The following is a 14,332-nucleotide window of genomic DNA, read 5'->3' as shown; positions in this document are numbered from 1 at the left end:
ACAACCATGTCAAAATTTTTATGTCAACAATGTGGATGTCTAAAACCACGGCCATATACGCAAAGTACATTATATTGTAAGCAGTTTACATCTGGACAATCATGCAATACTTACTTTGTAAATAATGCAAGAAGATAACAGCGTTTATATGGGTTTGTAAGATTTGGCCATGGTTTAAGCTTGCAATTCCATGCGATGCGATCGAATGCGATTTGATGCGACTTCGTACCTGTTCATAACCCCACTATCCACTATACATGGAGTTGATTCTATAAAGTGTGGCAAGCACAGCGAGCCACCAAGCCCGAAGCGAGCCCCGCGAGGGGACGCGGATTACTTTACATGTATTGCACGTCCCCAGGAGGGGCTCGCTGTGCTCGGCACGGAATACATGTAAAGTAATCCGCGGCCGCTCGCCACGCTTCGGGCTCGGTGACTCGCTGCACACGCTACACTATATAAGATCAACTCCATGCGTAGTGGATAGTGGGGTTATGTAGAGGTACAAAATCGCATCAAATCGCATGTGATCACATCGCATCGCATGTATCGCATTCAATCGCATGTGATATTGCATGCGATATCGCATGCAATATATCTGCTGCCGGAAACTAAACAAGTACCGGCATTTCTTATCTGGCAATTTGACGAAGAGTCTGGCAGGACTTTGGGATCATAAGAAATAAGAGTCCTGACATGTGTCTCACTATAGCAAGGTGAGTACTTATTACTTTATACTGTGCATAAATTTATTGCTATCCAAACTTACTACAATATTAAACATTTGCCCATTAATGTTCTTTGTCCATATCGTTACTGCCAATAATCTCAATAAGGGATCGTATACACCTACATGTTATAGGGAATTTTCTCCTTATATTTTTATTTTGGCCATTACAATTTTAATGCAATGTCTATTTTCTAAACAGAAAAAACATAAACCAATATATACTTTACAGCTCCTACACTATATAAAGAATGTGAGGGTTACACTGAGCAGCGGAAGTGATATTCATTTTGATGAAAATGGAGACATCCCTGCCGTCTACGACATTGTGAACTGGCGGCTGACCCAAGAGGGGACTATGGGACAGGTCAAGGTTGGAAGCTATGACACCGTCAAATCTTCTGGTCAACTGCTCAACATCAACTCAAGTCAGTTGTTGTGGTCTATGGGAGAGAAAGAGGTGGGAAATTGTAAATATTTCCATTTTTATTATAGCTAAGCTATTTAGATATAAGAACTTTAAAAAGTATTTCCATTCGTCTGGCATCCCACACAGCAGCCGGACTTGCACTTTAATACATCCTGCCCATAATCACCAAATCCAATCGAGTTATATGAATGTGTGTAACACCCTTTGGTCTAAAAAATACCCTAAATAATGGCATCTGATGGTTACGTAGAAATTTAAAGCATAAGTTGTAGAGTTAAGTCTTGGTAACATACTGTATAACCAATCAGGCCTTTTTTTAGCCTGAGGAAGCAGTGGTGAAACACGTGTAGCTAGGATAGCTGTTGGAATGGAGTATAGGGAGATTTATCTTGTGTATGGCAGTTAGAAGATTTATCAGGATGAAATATCAATCATTTAAGACTATAGGAAATCAGTGCTGCTTATCACAGTGAATTGACCAATACAGACTGGCAATGGTTAAATTCTCTGTAGACCTCAATGAAATTTGAAATATGAAGAGATGTGACATACACTGAAAGTTCAAAGCTCAAGGAGCTGCATCTAGATTTAATGTTAATCATTTAGTCGCAATTAAAACATATAACCACTGGATGTCAGTGTTGCACCACAAATTGAATACATGGGCTTTCATAACTAAAGCCGGGAATGATCAAATAATGGCCCTTATTCTGATCGGTGCGGCCGGATCCGAATATGCGGCCAGGACCGTGCGTCCAAAACCCCGCCTTCCATACGGATCGCCAACTCCGTCCGAACGCGGTAAGAAGCTGTCCGAACGGACCGCAAGTGTATTTCTCATGAATACACCTCCTCCATCTCAGGGAAACTCCCCCATCATTCGATGGTCGCAGACCATCGAATGCAGGACCGAGTGGCCAGGCAGCTCCTGCAACCTCAGACCACACAGGCATTTCTCCCTGCAAAAGCAGGGATCTGGGCGGGCAGCTGACATCCGGCAATGTCATATGTCCGCCCCCTACACGTGCGTCACGGCCGCATTACCATAAGTACGCCCAGCGTTTTCATGGGAACGCCCATGAAACGCGGGGTGTAAACATATGGTAATGAGCCCAAATAGCCCTTCATGCCCCTCTCCACCCCCTGTTCGTAGTGTACACATTTCATGCGGAATTTGGACGTGCGTTCTGTTCACACATGCGCAGAGACGCCTCTGCACATGCGCAGACACAAAACATCGGCGGGCAGAACGCACGCGGACATTACCGCACCAACCAGAATAAGGGCCAATGTTACATTTGTATCTAGTTTGACTCTAGGCTGCATGCCTGACTTATCAGCACAATAATCCTTCATTTTGAAGTGGAGAAATATACTGTTATATTTAATTCAATACACTGATAGTATTTTAAATCCATTCTTATCCATCCTGAATTTCTGGGCTGCATGCCAGAACTGTCAGTATTGCATTATTTTCAAAGCAAAGAAGGATACTAATACAGTATACCGAACACATTCCTTTGTATTGAAGGAGATACAAATATCAGCACGTTATATTTCCCAACAACTGAATGGCAGGCAATGTATGTAACACTCCTGATTAATCTGTTTCCTTGTCAATAATAACCTCAGACCAACAAAGCTCCAGTAAATAAATTGTTGGATAAGGAAAACAGATAATTTAGTATTAATAGAAAAATATTTTGGGGACAGGACAACGATTTTATTGATTTACCCTAGCCTGGGATAGTCAATCTTTTATCCATTCATCCTGATTACATTACCCCTATATAAATAATAAGCTACGTTCCACAGCCCCCTGTCTATATTTAAAAAGAAATTCACAAATTTTCCAAACTTTTTGCACATTATTATGTATATTTGTATAGCGTTATGTATTATGTATATCTGTATGGCGTTATGTATTATGTATATTTGTATGGCGTTAGGTATTATGCATATTTGTATAGCATTATGTATTATGTATATGTGGTGACCGGTGCTGGAGGAGTAACCGGGTTTCCTACCTTGGTGCTTCAGCGACGGCTCAGGTTCATCCACTTCTCTACTCTCCGGTGGACAGGGGAGGGACGCTTCAATGAAAGGGGACAACGTTCTGCGGTACAACTCAAATTTATTGTAACTCAATTGTAACCTCTGCCCACCGACCCTCACGGCAAAGCAGTAGCCACAGGGGTAAGGCAAGTCATTAGATAGCACGTATTGTAACAATTATTCCTGACAACCAGTATTTATACTAGGCAACAACAAAGGTAACGCGCCGCTACGGCGTCTTATCTACGGAGCCGGCTCGACAGTGCCAATTACACACCAACTAACCCAGGTACCTGTGGGTCCACTAGGACTTGCAGGCCTCACGTGTTCGGAGTACCGTCACGACACTCGGGGTCAAACACCCCCGCTTTAACGTTACTACTGGGTCGACAAGTCGACACGGTACCCCTAACACTGAGGTTTACCTGCAGCACGTACATACATAAATCCAACTTCACATAAACAAGTCACATTGATGAGCATAACAATAGGCGATACCCTGGATAGCTGGTGCACCAGTATAACTCTCTATCTAATAACCAGAGGTGACGTCACCCTAAATATAGCTCAGTCCCAGGCTACCTGTGCACAGGGATTGGGGAGGCGTCAATTCCATGAGTGCTCCAATATATTCAATAACTTGGGTATCCTTTAGGCTGAAGGAATCAGGGGCCAAAGGTTGGTTGCACAGGTGGCGCTGTCTGCCTAACAAACTGAAGCGTCCTGGTAAGGCAGGTCCTTTGGGCCGTGTACCCTATTCCAGGGGCAGCAAACCCTTATGGGATTTATCTTGAAGCGCTGGGGAATTCAATACTGGTGTCCCTTCTGGGGCACTCCCAGACTCCGGATGGTTTATGGCCAGTTGGGGACCTACTACAGGGGTCTCCTCCAACGGGATGGCTTAGATCTGTCCTGGTGGGTAGTTGAGTAATTGGTGGCTGTAGGTAGGGCCTGCAGGGCAGGTGCAGCCTGGGCCTTGGGGATGCTGCTGGCAGGGCCTGCGGGGCAGGTGCAGCCTGGGCCTTGGGGATGCTGCTGGCAGGGCCTGCGGGGCAGGTGCAGCCTGGGCCTTGGGGATGCTGCTGGCAGGGCCTGCGGGGCAGGTGCAGCCTGGGCCTTGGGGAGGCTGCTGGCAGGGCCGGGCTGGGAGTGAGTACCTGTTGGCTGGATACAGTTGCAGGCTCCAGCCTGTCACGAGAGGCCGATCCTGACGCTCCTTCTTCGGCGCGAGGTCTCCTGTTCTCCTCTTCAGACCGGGGGCACACTAGTGCGGGCACCGCAGCTGCGGCGTTGCCGCAATCAGTAGCCCTCCGGCCCCTTGGTCGGCGCCGCTGGCGGGTAATCGCTGCAGGGACTTCTGTGCGTTGGTGTCTCCCTATGCGCCGGCGGCGTGGGAGACCCGACGCGCACACTCTGCCGTGACGTGCGGCAGCTGGCTCCGCGGCTCCCGCTGTCCTGTATCTCCCGCACGCCGGCTATGTCACTCGGCGCCAGCTTCCTCCTCTTCACACCGCTCTCCGGCCGGACCGCTCTTCTCCCCCCACGTGAGTTCCCTTCTTTTTTCCTCCTCCGCCAGCCCTCTTCCTGTCGGCCAGCCAATCCCTGGCCACTCACTCTCCCCTGCCAATCATGTCTGGCGCGAAAGTCTCGGGGGCATGATTAACCCCTGGTGTCCCAGCTTTGAGGCAGTATTTTAAAGGGGCATGTTAAGTTCTGGGGCACCACATTCACCCCTGCTTTTTCGGATGCGTGTCCCCGCGCATCATAACACAACGGATAAGTGTCCTTTTTCACTCAAATTACATTTGCAACGGTAACAATAACAGTGCTTTCAGTTTACCAGTCATACACAACACGTTATAGGCGAATATCTAATCCTGGTACCGCCGGGGAAGTGTACCCCGAGTACTCCTTTCGGAGCGTCTTGGCTCAGACTCGGGGGCCACCTCCACGGCCGCGCGAGGCGTGCGCAATTCAACTGGCGGCCTAGGCTGGGTTTGCCGTGGCATAATGGACCAACCCACCGTCATTAATAGCTCGAGAGGGTCAGTGGGCAGCGGAGGCGAGAGGACCGCTTCACCCTTCGGCTCTTCATCCCCACCATCCTTTGGTGCTTCTTTTAGCTTCTGGTCCTGTCTTAGGCGGAGTCTACGCTGATTTCTATGGGCCGATGCTGGAGGGGCGCCGTCGGACTCCGAGGTCTGGCCACCCGCCACTATCAACATGGATTCGACTGCGCTCGAGTTCAGCCCCCGTTTTGGGTTCACTTCGGTATGTGACCGCTTCCTCCTCATTGGCTCGCTCTGTACTAGAACCCATGAACCCTGTTGGCCACATCCGGACGCTTTCCCGTTACTTCTTCCTACCCCATCTTCTGTTCCTTCGGGGCACACACCACTCCGTTGGGGCGGATCTTTTGGGGGGTAGTACCGTGGATGGCTTCTGTGGCTTGGGTAATTCCAATGGCGCTCTCTTCTTGCGGCATACCGGGTGCCTCTGACTGGAACGCCACCAGGGCCAGTGACGTCGACTGCCCGGAGGCCCTTTCTTCCCCTGATGACGTCGAACTCCACCGGCTCCCCGGCTTCGAGGCTTCTGTAAAAATCTCTCGCATTCTTCTTCGGAATAGCTGTGAAGTGGACGAAGACATCCCTTTCTGTATCAGCACAATTGATAAAACCGTATCCCCGCCGTACATGGAACCAGACCACCCTTCCCTGGTTCTTTACGCGGGCTGAAGGGTAACGATCCGAGGTGGCAGGTGATTCGCTCGCACTTATATAGCATTGTCTGCCATAGCAAGCCTGCCCATCTTCTGGGGCTGGACCTAAGCTTCCCGTGCTCCCCGAGGTTCGGCCCTCGACCTCGGGGTGTTGGGGTTTAAATCTTCGTCCCGGTTGCCGTCTCTCTCTGTGCTTCCGGCCTCCTGGCTTCGGTAGTACGTCGGACGTCCCTGCCCATCAAACCGGTCGGGAGGCTGCCGCCCATACTCTCGGGGCGGTTCCCACCTGCTTCGGGCCGGACTTTGTCTTTCGGTTCTCCATCTTGGTTCTGCATAGCTCGGTGGCGGTGCACTTGCCATCCGACGCATTTCTCTCTGCATCTCCGCCATCCCAACGGCCAGTTCCTCCATTTGTTTCTGGAGCGTCTGCATCGCATCTCTGTCGGGCTGCTGGCCACCTTGCACCGCCAAGCCTTGGGTCCGTTTTGTCCTGTCAGTGGAACTGGCTGTGGCCCCGGTCGAGTTCGCTCCTTCTCTGAAGCCGATCAGTTCTGGATACTCCTCTTCCCTATTTTTAGGGTTACCAATGATAGCGAGGGCCGCCGTCTTGAAGTCCCGGAAGGTCTTGCCAGGTATCTGCGACCTCAGCAGCCGTAATTGGACCTTGACATTTTCTTGGGCCACCCCTTCGACAAATTGAACTGTTAAGGCCTCGTCGGCGTTTCGCACCTCCTCCGGGTCCACTGCTTGGATAGCCTTTAACGTCTCCTGTAGGCTCAGGGCGTAGTCCCGTAGGGACTCATTTGGCTGTTGCTTGCGAGCATACAATTTCATCTTCAGCTCAGGGATGGTCTTCGTTTCAAATGTCGTGAAGATTTTCTTTAGCATGTCTGTCGCACTTTTTCTATCTTCCGTTGACCATGAGGCCACTTCTCTGCGCGCCGATCCAGTCAGCTGCCCCATCAGCATTTCCACCTTCTGCTGTTCGCTAGGCTTATACATCCGGAACGTGGATTCTATGTTGTTCCTGAAGTCCGCAAATGGGGTTTTCTGTAGCTGGTCATCGTCTCCGCTGTAGGTCAGGAGCCACGGGGCTCCGAAATAGTACGGTAGGGTGATGGCCGCGGCCGGTGTCGCATCTTCTGCGTCTTGAACGTCCTGTTCTTGATTCGGTGGGTTTGGCGGCTGTGCCGCCCCTCCGCCTTGTTGCTGCTCCATCTTTCACCGAGCTGTCACTCTCCTGATGCACCCGGATCCTGTTCGTGACGCCAAAAGAGATGTGGTGACCGGTGCTGGAGGAGTAACCGGGTTTCCTACCTTGGTGCTTCAGCGACGGCTCAGGTTCATCCACTTCTCTACTCTCCGGTGGACAGGGGAGGGACGCTTCAATGAAAGGGGACAACGTTCTGCGGTACAACTCAAATTTATTGTAACTCAATTGTAACCTCTGCCCACCGACCCTCACGGCAAAGCAGTAGCCACAGGGGTAAGGCAAGTCATTAGATAGCACGTATTGTAACAATTATTCCTGACAACCAGTATTTATACTAGGCAACAACAAAGGTAACGCGCCGCTACGGCGTCTTATCTACGGAGCCGGCTCGACAGTGCCAATTACACACCAACTAACCCAGGTATCTGTGGGTCCACTAGGACTTGCAGGCCTCACGTGTTCGGAGTACCGTCACGACACTCGGGGTCAAACACCCCCGCTTTAACGTTACTACTGGGTCGACAAGTCGACACGGTACCCCTAACACTGAGGTTTACCTGCAGCACGTACATACATAAATCCAACTTCACATAAACAAGTCACATTGATGAGCATAACAATAGGCGATACCCTGGATAGCTGGTGCACCAGTATAACTCTCTATCTAATAACCAGAGGTGACGTCACCCTAAATATAGCTCAGTCCCGGGCTACCTGTGCACAGGGATTGGGGAGGCGTCAATTCCATGAGTGCTCCAATATATTCAATAACTTGGGTATCCTTTAGGCTGAAGGAATCAGGGGCCAAAGGTTGGTTGCACAGGTGGCGCTGTCTGCCTAACAAACTGAAGCGTCCTGGTAAGGCAGGTCCTTTGGGCCGTGTACCCTATTCCAGGGGCAGCAAACCCTTATGGGATTTATCTTGAAGCGCTGGGGAATTCAATAGTGGTGTCCCTTCTGGGGCACTCCCAGACTCCGGATGGTTTATGGCCAGTTGGGGACCTACTACAGGGGTCTCCTCCAACGGGATGGCTTAGATCTGTCCTGGTGGGTAGTTGAGTAATTGGTGGCTGTAGGTAGGGCCTGCAGGGCAGGTGCAGCCTGGGCCTTGGGGATGCTGCTGGCAGGGCCTGCGGGGCAGGTGCAGCCTGGGCCTTGGGGATGCTGCTGGCAGGGCCTGCGGGGCAGGTGCAGCCTGGGCCTTGGGGATGCTGCTGGCAGGGCCTGCTGGGCAGGTGCAGCCTGGGCCTTGGGGAGGCTGCTGGCAGGGCCGGGCTGGGAGTGAGTACCTGTTGGCTGGATACAGTTGCAGGCTCCAGCCTGTCACGAGAGGCCGATCCTGACGCTCCTTCTTCGGCGCGAGGTCTCCTGTTCTCCTCTTCAGACCGGGGGCACACTAGTGCGGGCACCGCAGCTGCGGCGTTGCCGCAATCAGTAGCCCTCCGGCCCCTTGGTCGGCGCCGCTGGCGGGTAATCGCTGCAGGGACTTCTGTGCGTTGGTGTCTCCCTATGCGCCGGCGGCGTGGGAGACCCGACGCGCACACTCTGCCGTGACGTGCGGCAGCTGGCTCCGCGGCTCCCGCTGTCCTGTATCTCCCGCACGCCGGCTATGTCACTCGGCGCCAGCTTCCTCCTCTTCACACCGCTCTCCGGCCGGACCGCTCTTCTCCCCCCACGTGAGTTCCCTTCTTTTTTCCTCCTCCGCCAGCCCTCTTCCTGTCGGCCAGCCAATCCCTGGCCACTCACTCTCCCCTGCCAATCATGTCTGGCGCGAAAGTCTCGGGGGCATGATTAACCCCTGGTGTCCCAGCTTTGAGGCAGTATTTTAAAGGGGCATGTTAAGTTCTGGGGCACCACATATATTTGTATGGCGTTATGTATTATGTATATTTGTATGGCGTTATGTATTATGTATATCTGTATGGCATTATGAATTATGTATATTTGTATGGCGTTATGTATTATGTATATTTGTATGGCGTTATGTATGATGTATATCTGTATGGCGTTATGTATTATGTATATCTGTATGGCGTTATGTATTATGTATATTTGTATGGCGTTATGTATTATGTATATTTGTATGGCGTTATGTATTATGTATATTTGTATGGCGTGTATGTTTTGATTTTATCCTCTCTTATTTCACCAAAACCATGGCTGATTCCACATCATGCAAATCCAATAAAGATCATAGGATCGTAGCACTTTTATATGTAGGATATAATCTTCTTTCCTTATTGACTAAATACAAACCCTATAGGAGTGCATCCCCCTATCGGGATATGGTCATTTGGTCCACAACAACTAGGTTGACAAGCATTGGGTTGACACCACTAGGTCGACATGCAGCAAGGTCGACATGGGTCTAGGTCGACACGGGTGAAAGTCGTCATGGGTCTAGGTCGACATGGGTTAGGTTGACATGGGTAAGGTCGACAGAGTCATTAGGTTGACACAAGCATTAGGTCAACATGGGCTAGGTCGACAGTCAAAAGGTCGACATGGAGTTTTTCACTGTTTTTTAAAACCGACATGTGCCGACAGGCGGTATTTCATGGCCAATCATCCACTAGGGCATGGTGGGAGAATAAAATATTGTGCTGAGAGTAGCGAGGCACCATGCCTGAAGCATCTCGAGCAAAGCGAGCCATGCGAGGGGACGCGCTGCACTTAAACTGTGTCCATGTTAACAGTGTCGACATTTGGGTAAAAAACAGTGAAAACCCCCATGTCGATTGTTTGACTTTTCCCATGTCGATCTTATGCTTGTGTCGACCTAATGACCCTGTCGACATAACCCATGTTGACCTAAACCCATGTCAACCTTGTCCCATGTCAACCTAGACCCATGTCGACCTTGCTGCATGTCGACCTATACCCATGTCGACATTGCTGCATGTCGACCTAGTGGTGTTGACACAATGCTTGTCAACCCAGTTTTTGTAGACCAAATAATCCACACCCCATCTCTCAACTGCTTTTTCTACGTTTGCGTTTTATGTCTAAGTTGGCTCGGATAGCACCCCCGTTATTACAAACTATACTTTAGCGGCTGTTGTCCCAAAATTAAGGGTATCAACTTTGTTGTGTGCAGATCTCTGGTCTCTTTTCATGTATTTGATCCGTAGGCCTTCCTCCCGGTGGCGGGGAATGCGATCCTGCTGCCCGGGAAGGTCCCGGGCAGCTCAAGTGGGTTCGGATGGCCATACACTGTTGTGAGAAATTGCAGTAGTGTATGGCCAGCTTCAGGGATCCACGAGAGAGCTAAAGTGTAGAGATAAAGTACCAACTAATAATCTAGACATTTCTCCATATTCTCACCAGACCCCTCGCTCAGTCTGCAGTGAGAGCTGTCCCCCCGGTACCAGGACGGCCGCTATAAGAGGACAACCCGTCTGCTGCTTTGAATGTGTTCCCTGTCTACAAGGAGAAATGTCTAATAAAACAGGTGAATAAAAACCTCCTGAGACACACGAGACAGTCCTTAAATAATACATATTTAGAATGTAATCATCATCCATTCTTACGTATGGCCACCTCAGATTCTATGATGCTCTAATATAAATGAAATACTTGAAAGAAATATAAACACCATAAAATAAATATAAAACTTGATTTATTTTTGTGACAAAAAAATTGCCATATAAACACAATTAATAAAAAAAATGAGGGATAAGAACACATGAATGGATAGTCATCACTAGCAATTACAGCTAATGTGGCTAGGACTTTCAGGTCTGTGGGGTGATTAACAGCAGAAGATTCAGCCTAAAACATGACATCAGGGCTAGATTTACCCTGCACTAGAAGACAAGCATTGACAAACTAGTGGCTGGCCAGTGCATTAGAACTTGCACATTGCAAAACTACACTGTGTATTATAGCCACTCAGGGCCGGACTGGCCTGCCGGGGCACAGGAAAACACCCTGTGGGCCCCACTGTCTGCGGCAGCGAACACTCTGCCAGGGAACAGGTTCCAGACTTTGCATTTAACTTCCACTTTATATATACAGGTGGAGCCGCGGTTGTTCATCCCGCCGGCGTGCCAGAGCTTTCCGTTAGCCGAGACAAGCATCTCACATGCATCCCATTCTCGGTGAACGGCGCTTCGATATGCAAAGCTTTGGCGTGCGGGCGGGATGAATAAACCTGGCTCCATCTTCCTGAATAGGATTATGGTGTATTTTCCATAGTGTATTGCTGCTATTAATCTGGTACATTATCATGCAAACGCTAACACTATTTACTGAAAATATTGATCATGAGGCCCAGACAATTAATGCTCTGATGGTTAGCCAAACCTCTTTAGTGGCCTCACGTCCTCCTCAGACTGGCCACACCCCTACATGCACACACCTACCCAGGGGCGTAGCACCAATTTTTGCGCCCCCCCCCCCCTGCTGGATAATTTTGGCGCCCCCTCCTTAAATTTAATGCTGCCTCCCCATTCTTACCCTGCCTCCCCCACCGCGTCTGTATTTGGCCGGGAGTCGGACCGCATATCTACTAATCTGCATTCCGGCGCCTGGCTCCTTGAGTCAAATGCCCATTACAAAATGGCCACCTCCTTACAGCAGACCATTTGTAAGGATGCTAGAGGAGGCTGCCGCTGCCTCCTCTAGCATCTTAAAAAATGGTCTGCTCTAAGGAGGTGACCATTTTGTGATGGACATTTGACTCATAAAGAGCCAGGCACCGGGACGCAGATTAGTAGATATGCGGTCCCAACTCCCGGCCGGATACAGACACGGCGGGGGAGGCAGGGGCCGGGGCACAGTAAGGAGATGGGTGGAGGGCAGTGGCCGGTGCCAGCACCCGGCGCCCACGCAGCCCCCGCTCCCCCAAGCAGCGGGGGCTGCCTTACGCTATCTACACCACTGCACCCACCACTGCATTTCCACAGTTGGCCCTTCTTGCTCTAGTCCAGTGCTGCCAAACTCAAGGCCCTCCAGCTGTTGTGGAACTACACATCCCAGCAAGATACATCAAAAGAATTACAATCATGTGTATGGTAGCGTAATGTAAGAAATGTTTTTTAGAAAAGATATATGCAGAAATCAAACCTTAACCATGTCAAGAAGCAAAAAAGTAAAACATTGTGTGACAAGGAATCACATACACTGGTTAAAGATGAAGTCTAGTTCTTTGTTCTCAGCAGGTAGACAGCAATCCAGGATAACAGATTGGCATTTCTTATATTACAGCATGGCAGTTCTCAGGTTGCAGCAATGGCAGTTCTCACATTAAGGGTACTTCCAGAGAATCCATAATTGTAGATTTTTTTAAATCCAGCAATTTATAGGATACCAAACAGCATGGTTTTACTTGGGGGAAATGTGTCAAACAAACCATATTGACTTTTTTGACTAGGTGACTAAAGTAATAGTAAAAGGAGGGGCCCTAGATTTAGCTTATCTGGACTTTAGTAAGGCTTTGAAATAGTCCCACATCGTAAACTTGAAAGCTTGGGATTGGCTACTAAGATGGTTGAATGGATAAGATCTTGGTTGCAGGACAGAAAACAGAGAGTTGTAGTAAACGGAGTACAGTCACAAGAGGGAACGGTTACAAGTGGAGTACCCCAGGGATCTGTACTTGGACCAGTGCTTTTTAATATCTTTATTGGTGACATTGCAAATAGAATTGAGGGTAAAATGTGTCTTTTTGCAGATGCCACAAAGGTATGCAGCAGGGTAGACACACCAGGAGGGGTAAAACAAATGATTGATGATCCAGGTAGATTAGAGGAATGGTTAAGAGAATGGCAACTACAGTTTAATGCCAAAAAATGCAAAATCATGCACTTGGGTCTCAGAAATCCAAAGGCTAAATATAGTATTAATGGTAATATATTGCAAACTACCGAGGAAGAGAGGGAACTAGGTGTCACTATGTCAGGTGACTTAAAAGCAGGTAGGCAATTTAACAAAGCAATGAAGAAGGCAAGTCAGATGTTTGGTTGTATAGGCAGAGGAAAGAAAGAAAGAAAGAAAGAAAGAAAGAAAGAAAGAAAGAAAGAAAGAAAGAAAGAAAGAAAGAAAGAAAGAAAGAAAGAAAGAAAGAAAGAATATGCCATTAGAACAACCTCATCTAGAGTACTGTGTCCAGTTCTATATAGGTAATTGGAATGACCTAATCTAGAACACGGTGTCCAGTTCTGTATAGGTGAATGGTACAGCCTCATCTAGAGTACTGTGCCCAGTTCTGTATATGTCATTGGTATGACCTCATCTAGAACACGGTGTCCAGTTCTGTACAGGTCATTGGCACAGCCTCATCTAGAATACTAGGTCCAGTTCTGTATATGTCATTGGTATGGACTCATCTAGAGTACTGTGTCCAGTTCTGTATAGGTACTTGGTATGAACTCATCTAGAATACTAGGTCCAGTTCTGTATAGGTGATTGGCACAGCCTCATCTTGAGTACTGTGCCCAGTTCTGTATATGTCATTGGTATGACCTCATCTAGAACACGGTGTCCAGTTTTGTATAGTTCATTGGTACAAACTCACTTAGAATACTGTGTCCAGTTCTGTACAGGTCATTGGTACAGCCGCATCTTGAATACTAGGTCCAGTTTTGTATAGGTCATTGGTATGGACTCATCTAGAATATTGTGTTCAGTTCTGTATAGGTCATTGGTATGAACTCATCTAGAATACTGTGCCCAGTTCTGTACAAGTCATTGGCACAGCCTCATCTTGAATACTAGGCCCAGTTCTGTATAAGTCATTGGTATGAACTCATCTAGAATACTCTGCCCAGTTCTGTACAAGTCATTGGTACAGCCTCATCTTGAATACTAGGTCCTGTTCTGTATAGGTCATTGGTATGAACTCATCTAGTATACTGTGTCCAGTTCTGTACAGGTCATCGGTATGGGCTCATCTAGAATGTTAGGTCCAGTTCTGTATATGTCATTGGTATGGACTCATCTAGAGTACTGTGTCCAGTTCTATATAGGTAATTGGTATGACCTCATCTAGAATACTAGGTCCAGTTCTGTATAGGTGATTGGTACAGCTTCATCTAGAGTACTGTGCCCAGTTCTGTATATGTCATTGGTATGACCTCATCTAGAACATGGTGTCCAGTTTTGTATAGGCAATTGGTATGGCCTCATCTAGTATACTGTGCCCAGTTCTTTATAGGTCATTGGTACAACCTCATCTAGAATACT

The 14,332-nt window shown here is 48.5% G+C and overlaps 1 protein-coding gene across 1 annotated transcript in view; it reads left to right on the top strand.

Annotated features, from left to right (window-relative positions):
• LOC146073362 (extracellular calcium-sensing receptor-like) overlaps nt 1–14,332 on the top strand; it is a 31,938-nt gene that overhangs the window by 14,783 nt on the left and 2,823 nt on the right. The window contains exons 4-5 of the mRNA XM_083180539.1: nt 960–1,187; nt 10,475–10,598. Coding sequence (XP_083036665.1) covers nt 960–1,187; nt 10,475–10,598 — 352 coding nt within the window. The remainder of the gene's footprint in view (nt 1–959; nt 1,188–10,474; nt 10,599–14,332) is intronic.

The sequence above is a fragment of the Crinia signifera genome, chromosome 4, assembly GCF_055691185.1.
Source record: "Crinia signifera chromosome 4, ASM5569118v1, whole genome shotgun sequence".
NCBI lineage: Eukaryota > Metazoa > Chordata > Amphibia > Anura > Myobatrachidae > Crinia > Crinia signifera.
This window is presented reverse-complemented; position numbering and strand designations above follow the sequence as displayed.